Consider the following 15,793-nt stretch of genomic DNA (forward strand, 5'->3'; position numbering starts at 1 on the left):
GTGTGCGCGCGCACATACGCACACAGTCTCCTGTGAATGACGCTTTTTCCATGTAGAAAGGTCAGAAGGTCAGAGGACACTCTTGGGTCTCAGACCTTGACTGCCACCTTATTTGAGGCCGTATCTCTTGTGGTTGACCCCTGCATGCACCACGCTAGGTAGGCTACAAGCCTGTGGGAACCCTCCTGTCTCTGTCTCTCACCTCAAGCTAGGAGAGCCGAGATTACAGACTTGTGCTATTGAACTCGTGCCTTGCAAAGGTTTATGCAGATCTGAACTCGGGTTTTCATACCCACTGAGTCATCTCCTCAGGTCCAAAAAGAAAAAAAAATGTTTCTTGAAACTGTCCTTTGTGCCAGACACTATGATCAAGCACTAGTATGTATTGAACTATAGTCCAGGAAGATACACAGCATGAACATGTGATGACTGACATTAGTGGCCAACAAGTTAGCTTCTCCTGGCCTGGAAGCTTCTGACCTTGGAACAGGCAGGAGCCTCACAAAGCAGGAATGCTACTTTTGAAACTCTCATATTGATGATCACATCATTTGGAGGTATCATGGGTTTTCTTTTGTTGTTGTTGTTGTTGTTGTTGTTGTTTTGTAATAGTAAAACCCAATGTGTAGTCATAGATCTTTCTAATTTGTTGATCATTAGTGTCCACACATAATAAATACACATGAATATTTGTACACACATGCACAAATTTCTGGTTCAGTGCATAATTAGTCCTGAAGATGGACATTTGTGGAATGAAGATGCAGCTTCGCCTTCTCCTGAAGTTAACAGTTTTCGTGGTGCAGCTGCTCCTCCATTAGAGGAAGCAAAGAAAGGTAAAACTCACAGAACCACAGTCCAGTGGGCATGAAAGAGCCTTCGGATGACTGGGAGAATCACTGAGAGATGAGTCTCCACAGAGAATGAAGCTGATCTGAATCCCAGTTAACTCCTTGACCAGTGTTCATCCCTTGTAAGAGTGCTTCCCAATGTTTCCCAGTGCTTCCCAGTGCTTCCCAGTCTTCCCAGTGCTTCCCAGTCTTCCCAGTGCTTCCCAGTCTTCCCAGTGCTTCCCAGTCTTCCCAGTGCTCCTCAGTGTTTCCCAGTGCGTCCCAGTTTTCCCAGTGCTTCCCAGTCTTCCCAGTGCTTCCCAGTCTTCCCAATGTTTCCCAGTGCTTCCCAGTCTTCCCAGTGCTCCTCAGTGCTTCCCAATGCTTCCCAGTCTTCCCAGTGCTTCCCAGTCTTCCCAGTGCTCCCCAGTGCTTCCCAATCTTCCCAGTGCTCCTCAGTGTTTCCCAGTGCTTCCCAGTTTTCCCAGTGCTTCCCAGTCTTCCCAGTGCTTCCCAGTCTTCCCAATGTTTCCCAGTGCTTCCCAGTCTTCCCAGTGCTCCTCAGTGCTTCCCAATGCTTCCCAGTCTTCCCAGTGCTTCCCAGTCTTCCCAGTGCTTCCCAGTCTTCCCAGTGCTCCTCAGTGTTTCCCAGTGCTTCCCAGTTTTCCCAGTACTTCCCAGTCTTCCCAATGTTTCCCAGTGCTTCTCAGTGCTTCCCAGTGCTTCCCAGTGCTCCCCAGTGCTTCCCAGTGCTTCCCGGTGCTTCCCAGTGCTTCCCGGTGCTTCTCAGTGCTCCCCGGTACTTCCCAGTGCTCCTCAGTGCTCCCCAGTGCTTCCCAGTCTTCCCAGTGCTCCTCAGTGTTTCCCAGTGCTTCCCAGTTTTCCCAGTGCTTCCCAGTCTTCCCAGTGTTTCCCAGTGCCTCTCAGTGCTTCCCAGTGCTTCCCTGTGCTCCCCAGTGCTCCCCAGTGCTTCCCAGTGCTCCCCAGTGCTTCCCAGTCTTCCCAGTGCTTCCCAGTCTTCCCAGTACTTCCCAGTCTTCCCAATGTTTCCCAGTGCTTCTCAGTGCTTCCCAGTGCTTCCCAGTGCTCCCCAGTGCTTCCCAGTGCTTCCCGGTGCTTCCCAGTGCTTCCCGGTGCTTCTCAGTGCTCCCCAGTACTTCCCAGTGCTCCTCAGTGCTCCCCAGTGCTTCCCAGTCTTCCCAGTGCTCCTCAGTGTTTCCCAGTGCTTCCCAGTTTTCCCAGTGCTTCCCAGTCTTCCCAGTGTTTCCCAGTGCCTCTCAGTGCTTCCCAGTGCTTCCCTGTGCTCCCCAGTGCTCCCCAGTGCTTCCCAGTGCTCCCCAGTGCTTCCCAGTCTTCCCAGTGCTCCTCAGTGCTTCCCAGTCTTCCCAGTGCTTCCCAGTCTTCCCAGTGTTTCCCAGTGCCTCTCAGTGCTTCTCAGTGCTCCCCAGTGCTTCCCTGTGCTTCCCAGTGCTTCCCAGTGCTCCCCAGTACTTCCCAGTGCTCCTCAGTTCTCCCCAGTGCTTCCCAGTCTTCCCAGTGCTTCTCAGTGCTTCCCAGTCCTCCTCAGTGCTTCCTAGTGCTTCTGAGTCTTCCCAATGCTTCCCAGTGCTTCCCAGTCTTCCCAGTGCTTCCCAGTCTTCCCAGTGCTTCCCAGTCTTCTCAGTGCTTCCCAGTCTCCCCAGTGCTTCCCAGTGCTCCCCAGTGCTTCCCAGTCTTCCCAGTGCTTCCCAATTAGTCCCAGCACTGAACCTTTACCTTTCTTCCAGCTGGTTGCATGACAGTGCCCTGGGGAGAAGGCAGAACTCACTAAAAATGCACATTCCCAAGATTCCTTCACAGCCCTCTCCCTCAACAACCACCTCAAGATTCTGAGTCCCAAACTATGTACCTGTACTAACACTAATGTGGGGGCCATAGTCCTTTTTGGGGATCAACATCTATTGTACCTTAAATCTTTTTTAGTTACCCACCTCTGAGGCTGATTTGTACTTTTCTACCATGCTAATCTTTTTTTAAAAACATTCATTCATTCATTCATTCACTTTACATCCTGATTGTAACCCCATCCCTCCTCCCCTCCCAGTCCCACCCTCCCTCCTTCTCCCCTATCCACCCTCCCCTACTCCTCAGAAAAGGGGAGCCCCCCTTCCCGTACACACCAGCTCATCAAGTTGCATCAGGACTGAGTGTGTCCTCTTCCCCTGTGGCCTGGCAAGGTAGTCCAGCCAGGTGGAAGTGATCAAAAACTGCCAGGCTAACCGTTAAACAGTGCTAAAAAATGCGGTAGTCTAATAGAAAACTCAACTTTATCAGACAGTGTGCAGCACACAGAGCCAGTAGTTTTTGCCCTGTGGTTGGTTGGTTCAGGTCTGTCCTGAATGACACAGAACCATGGTAAATGTAACAGCTGCACTGCGACCCACAGGAAGTAAGCTCCATCTCTAACCTCAGGTCATGGGAGGCAGTGTTTCCCTCCATGCCACATGCAAGGCCTTGGTTCTCTAAGACCAGGTCTTACTGTGTGGCCCAGACTGGCCTGAAACCCACAAACTGTGGGTCGCACTTACTGAGGAGACTTCCTCCCACGTGCTGAGATTCCAGGTGTGTGCTACCACACCCAACCTGAACCAGCTGGAAACTAATTATATCTTCAAATGACTGTCTTAAAGCAATTTTTAAAAACCTGATCTCTAAAGCCATTATTGGAGGTCACCAAGATGGAAGCAAAAGCAGGATCTCCAGAACACCCATCTGTCTGGTTAAAACCTGAAAAACAGAGGCTCATAACATAACACATAATATTATATGGGACATGTTAATATCTGGCTGCTGAAAAGTGGGGTTTTTTTTGAGTCCATAAATATTTCTTTTCCATTCCATATCAATTGCTCTGATAATCTTCTTTGGTATTTTACTATGCTATGTGTTGGTATGGATTTTCATTTGTTTAGTTTACTTTATTTTGCATTGGGCATTTATAAAGTAAATTAGTCCTATATTTTTAAATGTGCCCTTTATTTCACAGATTGCTGAAATGTTAATTATCTTGGTTATTGCTATATTAAACTACTATAAATTCCTACTCTTTCTCCTTCATATGTATGAAGCCCGATGTTGTTTGGAGTGTGTATGCGTGTGCATCACCTTTCCCTTACCTTCAGCTTCTTTCTTAGCTCATCTGCATAATTTACTCACTTTCCGTAGACACATTATACGTTGTTATATTTGACCTCTCCCTCCAGAGTAGAAATACTAATACAGCTACAGTTTCTTATCACAAAATGACTTTAATTCAAGTTACTCTTTTCCACATGGCTTGATTGAATGTTATTTGTATCATTAGAAGACTAATTTGTTGTCCTTTATCATTATACAAAAATTTTATCTCAGTTAGTGATTATCTCTAGGTCTGATTATTTTGTTGCCCTTTGGGAAAGTATTCAAAAGATGGTGCAGTCAACATATAGCATCTTAAGGGTGAACTTGCCCTAAGAGGTAGTAACAACTGCAGTGAAAAAAAAATGTGTTAGATTGAACACAGGGTGCACTACCGGTTTTGAATTGTGTTCTGGGAAGAATTTCACTATAATGTGAAAACAATGTCATAGCAATGGCACAATAAAACCTTAAAATAGATTTAACATATTGTTCCATTGTGTAAGAACTTTTCCTTGCCACCCTCAACATCTTCCTCTTTCACAAGTTGGGAAATGTCTGCACATGTCCATAGAAAGTCAGAGGACATTATAGACACCCAAACACCTAGAGAGCTACTATTTTTAGAATAATTTCATGTGTCTATTGCAACAAAGAGTTCAGTAATAGAAAAATAGAGTCTCGTGCATCTATAACAAGGATTTTCTTTCTTCCAATCTATTTTATAAACTTCTAATACTGACATAAGAAATTATCACAATTGCTGGTTTGTAATGTTTTCAGTCCCAGAGCTTGGAAAGTGGAAGAAAGGGATGAGGGTTCTTGGCTTAGCCTCAGCTATAAAATGAAGCCTTGTCAGAGAAGAGAGAGAGGGAGGGGGTAGGAGAGAGAATGAGAGAGAGAGACAGAGAGAGAGAGAGAGAGAGAGAGAGAGAGAGAGAGAGAGAGAGAGAAACAGAGACAGACAGAGGCAGACAGAGACACAGAGAGACAGAGAGATTAAGAAAGAGAGAGCATGACTGCATTTTGGTTCATAGTGTTTGTATGGCTAAAGCCATACACGAGAACCATCACCCAGGGAAGCTGCTACAAAGGCAGAGCCTGCAACCCACGCCAAATCCACTGAATCACGGTTTCTACGGGGAGGTTAAAGACAAGCAAGCTTTAAAGGTGGCTCAAATGCCAACAGTCCTTACAAACCACTGTTTAAAAGTTCACAAAATGTGGTAACTGAATGTTCAGGCTAAAATTCCTCTAACTTTTTAATCATAACAGTTAAGCATACAGACACACAAAAAGGAGATACTAGATTTAAATATTTCTTTGGCAAAAAAAAAAAAAAAAAGAAAAAGAAAAAAGAAAAAAAAGAGGGAGGTGGCCTAAAATGGATAATGGATTTATTTGGTCTGAGGTATTTTTATAATATATGAGGGTGATTTAAGAAACCTGCAGAAGACTGAAGCTTTTTCTCAAAAAAAAAAAAAAAAAAAAAAGCCAAAAGCCGTATGCGATGGTACCCATCTGCAATGTTATTTGCAGAACAAATCTCCAGAAAGTTTTGTTCATTTATCCAATGTTTGGAGAGTCTAGTTTCACCCACTGATTGTTAGTGTTGACATTCTTTTTAAAGTTCTTATGATAAAAACTCACCAACTGTTTTCTAGTAAAGGAAGCTCAGGCTAGCATACAAAGAATGCAATTGCACGCTAGGTATTTGGAAGCTCAACTTGGGTCCTAATCCATAGTTACTTTCTAAGAGGAACTGAGGACTAGAACTGTTTTGGGTGGTCCTTAGCTCAGAGAATCAGCACTGGCCAAAGCTGAGAGCTGCGAGGATGCTGCCCTCCAACTTCTTCCCATCCCTGCACTCACAGACGCCTGCTGAAGGAAACATTTAAGTTCTAAAGTCTGAGACAGTAAGATGGTTTCTCAGGATAACTGTGAAGAAGCCTCGGGCAGAACCATGGTCGAATTAGCCACAAGAAAACACCTTGAGCTAAGTCTCTCATGTGTATGAAAAGTATATAACCCTGGCACAAGGCAGGGGTGGTGTTAAATGAAGTGAAAGGGGAAAAAAAAAAACCAACAACAACAACAACTGAAAAAGCATCCAGAAAGCTATCAAAGGGTAGACTGAGTAGACATATAAGGAAAGCTACAGACAACACACATGGACGCTCACTTACATTTGAATTTCAGATAAATTTTAAGTATATTTGTAAGATACAGTAGGGCATGTAATTTAATTCTTGAATTGTTTATTAGCCCTATATAAATATACTCAATTACTAAAATATTATTACCTGAACTTTGAATTTAACTGGCATCTGATATTTCTGTCTGCCCAGTCTGCCCAACCCTATTTGTGCTGAGCGCTCCACAGTGCCCTTCATCTCAGGGAGAGAATTCTTAGTTACCATGGTTGCTGTATTAACTTTTGTGAGAATATTCATTTCTATCTTGTTAAGTCATAAGTGGATCTTTTGCTGCTGGGCATCTTTTTTGTCCCTTGGCCCCTCTTATTTATGTGCATTGCTGTGCAAAATGTACTTGTAAAAAAATGTCAAGGAAAATTAGAATGGGATGAAACGGGACTCAAAAGAGGGATAAGTTGTGATGACTAGAAAGTATAAGCTTAATCTCTTCCTTAAGAGGAGCTACTTGGGCCAGGAATGGTGGCACACACCTTTAATCTCAGGACTCGGGAGGCAGAGGCAGGTGGATCTCTGTGAGTTCAAGGCCAACCTGGTCTACAAAGCGAGTCCAGGACAGCCAAGGCTACACAGAGAAATCCTGTCTCAGAAAATAGAGAGAGGGAGAGAGAGAGAGAGGGAGAGGGAGAGAGAGAGAGAGAGAGAGAGAGAGAGAGAGAGAGAGAGAGAGAGAGATTACTCTCAGCCTATTAGGCTAGTTGCTTGATAGTTATTTGATTAAATTAAGGAGAGGTAATGAAAAGTAAAACAGCTGCTCAGAGTCTTAAGGCCCATACTCGTCAAAGTTACCTGCTTTGGCAGGACTCTGTGGGGCTTGTATTCCTGACAACTCAACATCTCCAAAGCTGGTGAAGCATCCAAACATACCCTGTCAGGCAATCATTTGAAGAACTTCCCAAACCTTTATTCTGGTTGGCTTTTCCCTACAATGTTGCTACACAGTGACTTGCAGGCCAGCAGACGCATCACCTGGGAGCTTGTCAAAATGTAAAAAGAGCACAGTTTTTGATTATGGGGAGGCAAACCAATGTCTGTCTGTCTGTTTGTTTTTCAAGATGGGAAATTCAACTCACTAGCTCATATATCCAGACTACTAGTAATATATGAGTGATAAAGAACTTATTATCTATTCTTTCAAAAAATTGTACCTTAAAAAAAATACAACAGCCTTGTTGAGTGGTGCACACCTTTAATCCCAGCATTTGGGAAGCAGAGACAGGCAGATCTCTTGAGTTTGAAGACAGCCTGGTCTACAGAGCTAGTTCCATGATAGCCTGGGCTACACAGAGAAACCTTGTCTCAGAAAGAAAGAAAGAAAGAAAGAAAGAAAGAAAGAAAGAAAGAAAGAGAGAGAGAGAGAGAGAGAAAGAGGGGGCAAAATTCAACATGATTGAAAACTCACAGAATTAAAAACACTTCCCACAAGTAGACACTACATTATGGTTAGACAGGAATAAGACATTCTGATGTGCTGTTTGACAGTCAGCAGTAATAAATAAGAGATGTACTGCATATCCCAAAAAGCTAGAGAAAGGATTCTAAATATTTTTACCATAAAATCTAAAAAGATGTTTGAGGAGACAGATGTAAATCTGATTCAAACATTATGCAATGTATCCAGGAATTTAAACATCACTAATACTCCATTAACATATAATTTTATGTACTATATATTAGTTAAAATAAATTAAAAACATGTTTCTATCATAGATGTTTGCATCATGGTTATAGAGATAAATGCCATTAACCCCACAAGGAGCGGCCACTCTTTATGATACACTTAGGCAAGTCACTAGCCCTGATTCTCAAAGTGCAGTTTGGTCCGACACCTCCTTTGAGAAGCTGATGAGAGCTGTGCTGCACCCCTACAGCACTGCTGCAGTAGGAGTCTCATTAGCTCAAAAGTCTGGCTTGATCTTTGGAGACACATGGAACACTGATGAGACCAATTCAGTGACCCAGATATTCTCAGAATGAGTTTTCATAACTCTCCTTACACCATATAAAATTGGCAGATGGATGAAGGGTGGGTAGGAAAATATTTAGTGCCACACACTGAGGGGATCTTTGGGTTTTTTTTTAATACAACTAAATTTATCCACTAAATTTATCCTTATTGAAGGGGCCTTTTATAACTATACTAAAAAAAAATGTTTTTTATGTGGTACTGAGAATGTGGCTCACTTAGTAAAATGCTGGCCTAGTCTAGCCTGCACAAAGGCCTGGGTTTGACCCCCTAACGCTACATACACCAAGCATGGTGCTCCACACATGCACCATCAACACTTAGCAACTAGAGGCAGGATGATCAGGAGTCCAGTGACTACTGGCTACATTGCAGGTTCAAGATCACCCTGAGCCATATGACATCCTATCTCAAAACAAAAGCATCTTATGTGAAGAATTAGTATAAAAATTCGTGAAAAGTGAGAATGATGTTTTGCCACTGTCCTTTCTTCTCCTCAGCCGGCCTGGGGACAGAAGTCTCCGTGCGGATTGCTAGAAACTCAGCAGATCCCCAGATCCCCACCACTTTTAACACAGTTCCATATAGCCCAGAACACATTAGGAACACCACGGAGACGTTCCACGGGAGCACCGCCGAGACCTACAGTCAAAGCAGCAGCAAGAGAGACCTCGCCAGTCTGCACACAGCCGGAACTACAGACGCACCCTGGACTCCACAGACTACTCCGCCTTTCTCCAGCACCACCGCAGAGGTAAACGGAGAGGGGATGGTACTGTTGTGAACGGCCGCTGAAAGCTGACCCTTGAAAAGCTTTGCTTTGTTCAGAGTTCCGCTGTGCGCTAAGAAATCAGTCACTGTTTGTCTTACCTGCAAATTGTGCACAGCTGGTTTGGGCGCAATGGGGAAACCTTTGAAATTGTTGCATCTTGATGAAATGAAGATGACTGGGCTTGCTATACCATACGTGTATTCTTGCAGATTGGCATTTTGTGAGCGAAAGTCGAGGTTCATGCTCTTAAACACAGCCTGAAATGAGTAGAGTAGATAGAAGTTGAGACCACTACTTTGCGTTTCCGAACCACAGAGCAGCGACAGACCCAGAATCACTGTAATCTACTGGGAAGATAAAATTAAGCAAGAGGCGTGGCGCCTCTCTGGCGTGTCCCCTGTACGTCACCTCCCTATGATCTTGGGTAGTCCGCAAGGTGACAGATCCGTCAAAGGAATGAGCAGCAGTATTGATAGCTTGTGGGTGTTACCCAAACAGTCTCTCTGTTCTGGGTGTTCGTTTCTTGGAGGTTTGAGCCACAAAGCGGGCAATGGCGGTGTAATTAGCATAGAGTGTACCATGGGGAACCGGGGTACGTCTTGACAGTAGAGCACTCGGGTACGTGCATGGCTGAAACCCTGAGCTAATCCACAGCATGAAGAAACCAAGAAAAAGCCTATGCTTCACTTGAGGAGTGCCTAGCTCTTTGCTAGCAGGCAACCCAAATAGTTTAAAGAAAGTAAAAACCCAGTATCATCCAAATGGCATCCACCCAATTGGATTTCTCGTTGCTTTTGCATTGAATGGAACCTAATATTGCATGTGGTCCCTGGCTATTGAGCACATCTATCATTATTGATCAAAAAACAAAAAACAGTGAGAACATTGGGACTTTATTTTTCTTCCCACTTTTCCATGGCCACCCATCTTCGCCCTGTCCTAGTTCTTTCCTTGCCTATAAGCAGGAGTTAGGAAGGCCTCATTGCTTTTTTTTTTTTTAACTCTTTACATCACTTCCAAGCCTAGCCCTCAATTTCTACCCATTAACCTAAATATCTATTCTGAGAACACAAACTCTAAGTCTGACTTTGAAGATCAGCTGTGTCTGGCCGCTCTCTCCACCCAGATGGGGCCTAAGAGAGAGAAATGGGAGCAGAGGTAAAGTCTCTCACTCCTGCCCATCTCTTGGCTCAGAAATGGTGGTCTCGGAGCTGCTGGCTTTGGAAAGTGGAGAAGGAGGACAGGAGGCAGGCTAGCCATGACGTTAGAGCTCCCCACAATCAGGGCACTCCCCTGTTCTCCAGCACCACAGCTGTTCCCTCCACTAGTGTGAGTGAGACATTTACCACTTACTTCTGAAAGTAGACGGCCACATCCTTTTTTGGCTGTCCATGCCTCAACAAAAACTCACATTGTACCATTAGTTTACTGGGGCAGTCACTCACACTTGAACTTAATTATATATAAAACAGTATGGGGGGGGAGAGTATGCCAAATAAGCAACATTAAATAAAAACTACCTCAGAAACCTATCTGCTTAAATACTAAAAAGGTGGTCTTTTAGAAAAAAAATAGCCTATCTGACATTATGAAGCATAGAAATAGGGTCGCAAGGTGGCCAGGCTCTGCAAAATTATGTTCAGAACAACGAACAACAGGGCTCTGTGGCAGACACATCACTGGTTGGGTAGGTCTAACCCTGTAAAATGGAGCTCATAGGATCAACCCCGAAGCAGTGTTTACAGCCTTGGATCTAGGCAGATGGGATGGATTGTTGTTGTTGTTTTTGTTGTTGTTATGGTGGTGGTGGTGCTGGTGCTAGGTGGTGCTGGTGCTGGTGGTGGTCCTGGTGGTGGTTCTGGTGGTGGTAATGGTGCTGGTGGTGCTGCTGTTAGTGGCGGTGCTGGTGGTAGTTGTGGTTGTTTTGTTTTGTTTTTTCCAATCTCACTGCCCACGACAGTACTATTAATATGAGCTCCTAAATGAGGCACCAGTGTTTGACCATCTAGCTTTCTTGAAGTTCAGGCAAAATATAGACTATGCCCTGGGAAGTCAGAGTAGAAAAAACCTTCCCCCCCCCCCCCAAGGCAGTTTCTCCAAGACCAGCTTTTAGAATTCTGAACTCCAGGCTAGCCAACTTTCTAACCAAACTTGGCCTAAAGGAGCATTACTTTGTACCCTTCCTCATAAACAATTGGAGTGTGATACTTTGCAAAGTGACATTTTAAATTTACAATTTAAATTTCATGTCCTTTGAGAGCAGTTTTGACAAAGAGCACCAGAGAAGAGGAGAGTAAAATAGTTCATCTCAATTCTTTGAAATTGCATTTAAATCTCTGATTTTTTTCTTTATTGCATAGCATCTTCTTTGTGAAGATTTTGGATTGAGATTTTTTAAATTAAGCTGTAGGTTGATGCGGGCACTGTGTTTGAGTGAAGATGGGTCTCTGACTACATACGTTTGACTAAAGCATGTGAACAAAATGCTTAAAGTTTTAAGAAAAAGAAAGGAAAAGCTGGAGTGGGATAGAATGGAACAAAGTAGAGGTTGGTGGGGGCAATGACAGGGAATGAAAAGGCACAGAGTGGAGTGCAGTGGGTGGGTGGTGCCTCCTCTGGGTCCTGTGGGCTCACTGTGCAGTCAGCATGGGGAGCCATACTCAGCTCATTTGCATGACCAGCATTGGGCACTGGCTATAAGCCGGCCATCTAGGCTCACCTCATGACCCCTCATCCTCCAGTAAACAATACCGGCTTCCCTTTCATGGCGGGACTGTAGCCCAGCTGCATAAAGGCCAAAGGTAAAGGCTGCAGGAGCCTAGAGCTTTGGGCTCTGAAGTCACACGATGCTGCCTCTGCCACCGTTGAGGGTTAAAACAAGCTACAAACCAGCCCAGATTCAAGAAATATGGGAACGGATGTTGTAACTTGATGAGGGCATCAGCAAAGTCACATCGCAAAGGACCATACATGTTTGGATGAATCCATAACCACTACACAAGCTACTTTATCTAATCATCATCGTCATCGTCTTCGTCATCATCATTGCATCATCACCTGCTCTGTTTTGCAGATGTCCAGCTGAGATATACAGAGGTTGAACCCCAATGAATTGCTCAAATGATTAAGAGGAAAAATAGCAGGAGTGTACACACACACACACACACACACACACACACACACACACACACACACACTCACTCACTCACTCAGTCACAATACTATCTAATATGGCATCAAGATGATGCCAAGGAAGACATATTTGAACTGCTGCTATCATCACTCCTCATTAATCATACAAAATAATCTTAAACTCACTCTTTGAGGAAATAGAGGCATTCTTTTCTGCATCTTTCTGTTGTTTTCTTGCATCTTCCCTTGCCAGTGTAATGGATTTGACTGTGGAAGGTTGTATGTTTGGACCAGGATGTGGTCTCAAATCTGTGGCTAATCCTGCCCCACCCTCTCAAAAATGATGTAGAAATAAAACACTAGGTCTTTGGTGTCAACCAAACCTAGATAGGCCTTGGCAGTTTCTTCTCAAATTGTACTTCCTTCTTTCAAATGGATATTATTATGAGACTTCATTTGCCTCAAAGGTAGTGAGAATAAAAACCTAATTAAAGAAATCACCTTAATCCCAGAACTCACACAGGAGGCAGAGGCTGGTGGATCTCTGTGAGTTCGAGGTCAGCCTGGTCTCCAGATTGAGTTCTAGGACAACCAGGGCTACACAGAGAAATCCTGTCTTGGAAAACAAGCGAAACAATAACAAAACCACCTTGGTCCACTAGCTGTACTTAAGTGAATATTTAATAATATTGGCTTCTTTTAGTCTTTGTTTGATCCTTCCTACCCTAGCCGACTGCAGGGTTGAGGAACCCAGATGAGCTAGCATATTCTGTGAAAATGCTCTGGAAGGGGGAAAAGTGCTGACTGCGCATCAAAGACAAGGTCGCTGTCTGGTTCTGATACCACTATCTATAAATCTTGCCCAGAGCTTCGCCTCCTGCCTCCTCTCCCACCCCTCCCCTGTGCTGGCCTGGGGAGGAGCAGCATTTCCTCTGTTCCTGAATAGCCATTGTGATGCTGGGCTGAGCTCTCACAGCCCTGCATTTCCTTCCACTGGGCCTTCAAAGAGATCACAGCCCAGTGTGAGTCCCCGCAGAAGTGAGGAGGCAAGGCCCCTTCACTGGGTCACTTACTGTGCAGAGAGATACTCTACTGTCATCACTGTCATGTGGGCAGATGAAAGGCCGATCTTATCTCCACAGCCCCGCAGCAGCGGTTTCTCAGCCCTTCTAAAGCTGCCACACTTTAATACAGTTCCTCCTGCTGTGGAGACCCTGCCCCAAACCATAAAATCATTTCTTTGCTACTTTGTGACTTTGCTAATGTTATGAATCATTACGCAAATATCTGTGTTTTCCAGTGGTCTTAGGTGACCCTTGTCAAAAGGGCCATTTGAACCCCCAAAGGGGTTGTGACCCTCAGGTTGAGAACCACTGGCCTACAGGATGGCTGCAAAATCATCTTCAGAGCACCCACTCGACAAGTAGGCCGTCTATTAGGAATGGAGTCAGACATCACAGACCATGAGGAGGATGTGCATGTGACTGCAGAGGCATCTGATCCCCCTCGGGTTGGAATTACGGGCAGCTGTGAGCCACCCACCCTGAGAATCAAACTCCCGTCCTCTGGAGAGTCAGAACATGCTCTGAGCAACCCAGCCAGCCTCCCAGCCGCCATGTTGAGATGTTCAGAAGCAGCAAGTAACAACCTGATGTTGTTAGTCTGTGTCCTAAAGTCCCGACCTTATAGTCAGCGTCGCCCTATCCTAATCCCCGTGTGCAGTTTCTTGGTTATCCAGTTAAAGTGGACGACCATCTGCTAATAGCACAACTGAGTGAAATTCACCTGAGCCTGCCAGCCTTAATATTTCAAGGATTCCTTTCTTTTTTCTTCTTCTTCCACTGTTCTTTTAGTGATATGTAATTGGATTGACTTCCATTTTGTTCACATAGAAGCTGGGCTCATGGTTTGTCACTATATAACACTCAAACACATGCACACACACTACACACACACACATACACACACACACACACACACACACACACGCACACACGCACGCACGCACGCACGCATGCACACCATGCAGCCAGGGCATATGTGTTGACATGGCTGGCCGACACACCACCTTTCTCTGGAACACTGCTGTCTCCGGGCAGCTGACATAGACTGGAAGGAAGTAAGGGCTGTGGCAGGGAGAAGGGAGACTGACAAAAGAACAGGGAGCTAAGATGGACAGAGAGGCCAGACTGTGCTGAACATCAGGGCAAGCCCACGACCCTCAGCCCCAGCTGCCTGTGCGGGAATCAGGCGCACAGCTGTCTAAGCCACAGCCTTGGGGTCCCACTTCAGGTCTCCTACATCAGAATTGCCTGGAGTGCAGCAAGAACGTCTCCCAGCGATTCTAATAAGAAGCTGTGATGGGAAGTTTGTGACTGATTGGGAGTGGTCAGCATCTTAGAGAGAGCACTTGTAGGCCTGTAGAATCTGAATGGAGTAGCGAGGAAAGTCAACTGAGGCCGGGGTGGGGGTGGGGGGCCGGGGCACGAGGGGAAAGGCAGATGCTGCAGGAAATCAGTTGGAATCATTCAAAGAACACGATGCAGTGAAGTTCCATCTCACAAAACTCAAGGGTGTTCTAGACTTAAGGCAAGGAAGAGACTTGGCAATTCAGTGCAATCCAGGATCCACTACTAAAAAGAAAATTGGAAATACTAAAAAGTAGCATGACTGTGCTTATTGACAAGACTGCAATGTGGGCTATGGTTCTATGGTGTATTAATTTTGAAGTTCCTTAATTTAGTGACTTGATTTAAAGATTGCAAACTCAATTCAGGATGTCTGCAGCATATTCTAAGAAAGTTCATGTAAATTTAGGATATTGCAGAGAGTGGGGAGGAGACAGACACGGTGAGAGAGAGTCGGTAGGCCCAGGAAAGGGTTGTAGAAACTCTGTGAAGTCTTACAGTTCACCTGTTAGTGTGCAATTATTTCAAAATAATTATTTTTGGAATAAAAAGAAATCAAAAAGAAGTTTGCTGAGCAGGCTCTCAGAGGGTGGCATTTACAGGAAGCTAGGCCAGTGGCTCAGAGGTACCAAGATGTATCTTCTTCAGGAACTGGGGCTTGGAGACACTAGGAAGAAGAAGGAGCGGAGGCGTTGGCACCCACAATATGAAAGAAATGAGGTGGATTTGCAAAAAAAAAGGGGGGAAAGATGTTGGTGAAGCCAAAAGTCAGAACTGGCTGCTGCTGAGTTGCCTGTAAGTGTGAAGGTAAGATAAAGACACCCTGAGAAGAGCTGCTAAGTATTTTAAATCTCTGCAGTTTACCCCAGGCACAAAATAGGCCTGTAGAACATGGTGAAAAGCAGCTAGCAGGAGAAACGCCATGAACTCCAGGATCCACAATGGAAGTAACAATCTGCTTCCGTTTCTCCTGCCCTTGAAGGGAGCTGGTGGCCGAACGCAGTACAGCAGGTCCAGGCAAGAAGCTCTGTTCACACTGTTATTGTGCCTCTCGTTTCCTATTCCTCATAGATTTGGGCCAGTGAGCAAGCCACCATGTAACCTGGTTAGATGCCTACTGTCTGGGCTGTGTTTCCTGTTTGCTCTTCTCTCTGTGAGATTGGGAAAGTGCGGTGATAAGACAGGGGAAGAGAGCAGAGCTATGGGCAGAGTTCAGCAAGCGCACACTTTGCTGAGGCGTCTGATCTCGGGGGTTACAAGTAGCTCATTCAGGCATGTCTCCTGGTTGTTGAGAAGCACTGGCTCTCACACTGGCT

At 45.0% G+C, this 15,793-nt stretch overlaps 1 protein-coding gene across 1 annotated transcript in view; it reads left to right on the top strand.

Annotated features, from left to right (window-relative positions):
- The window catches only part of PTPRB (protein tyrosine phosphatase receptor type B), a 110,351-nt gene that overhangs the window by 2,249 nt on the left and 92,309 nt on the right, over nt 1–15,793 (top strand). The window contains exon 3 of the mRNA XM_084794132.1: nt 8,666–8,919. Coding sequence (XP_084650258.1) covers nt 8,666–8,919 — 254 coding nt within the window. The remainder of the gene's footprint in view (nt 1–8,665; nt 8,920–15,793) is intronic.

This window comes from Acomys minous (genome assembly GCF_964271855.1).
Source record: "Acomys minous genome assembly, chromosome: 9".
Classification (NCBI taxonomy): domain Eukaryota; kingdom Metazoa; phylum Chordata; class Mammalia; order Rodentia; family Muridae; genus Acomys; species Acomys minous.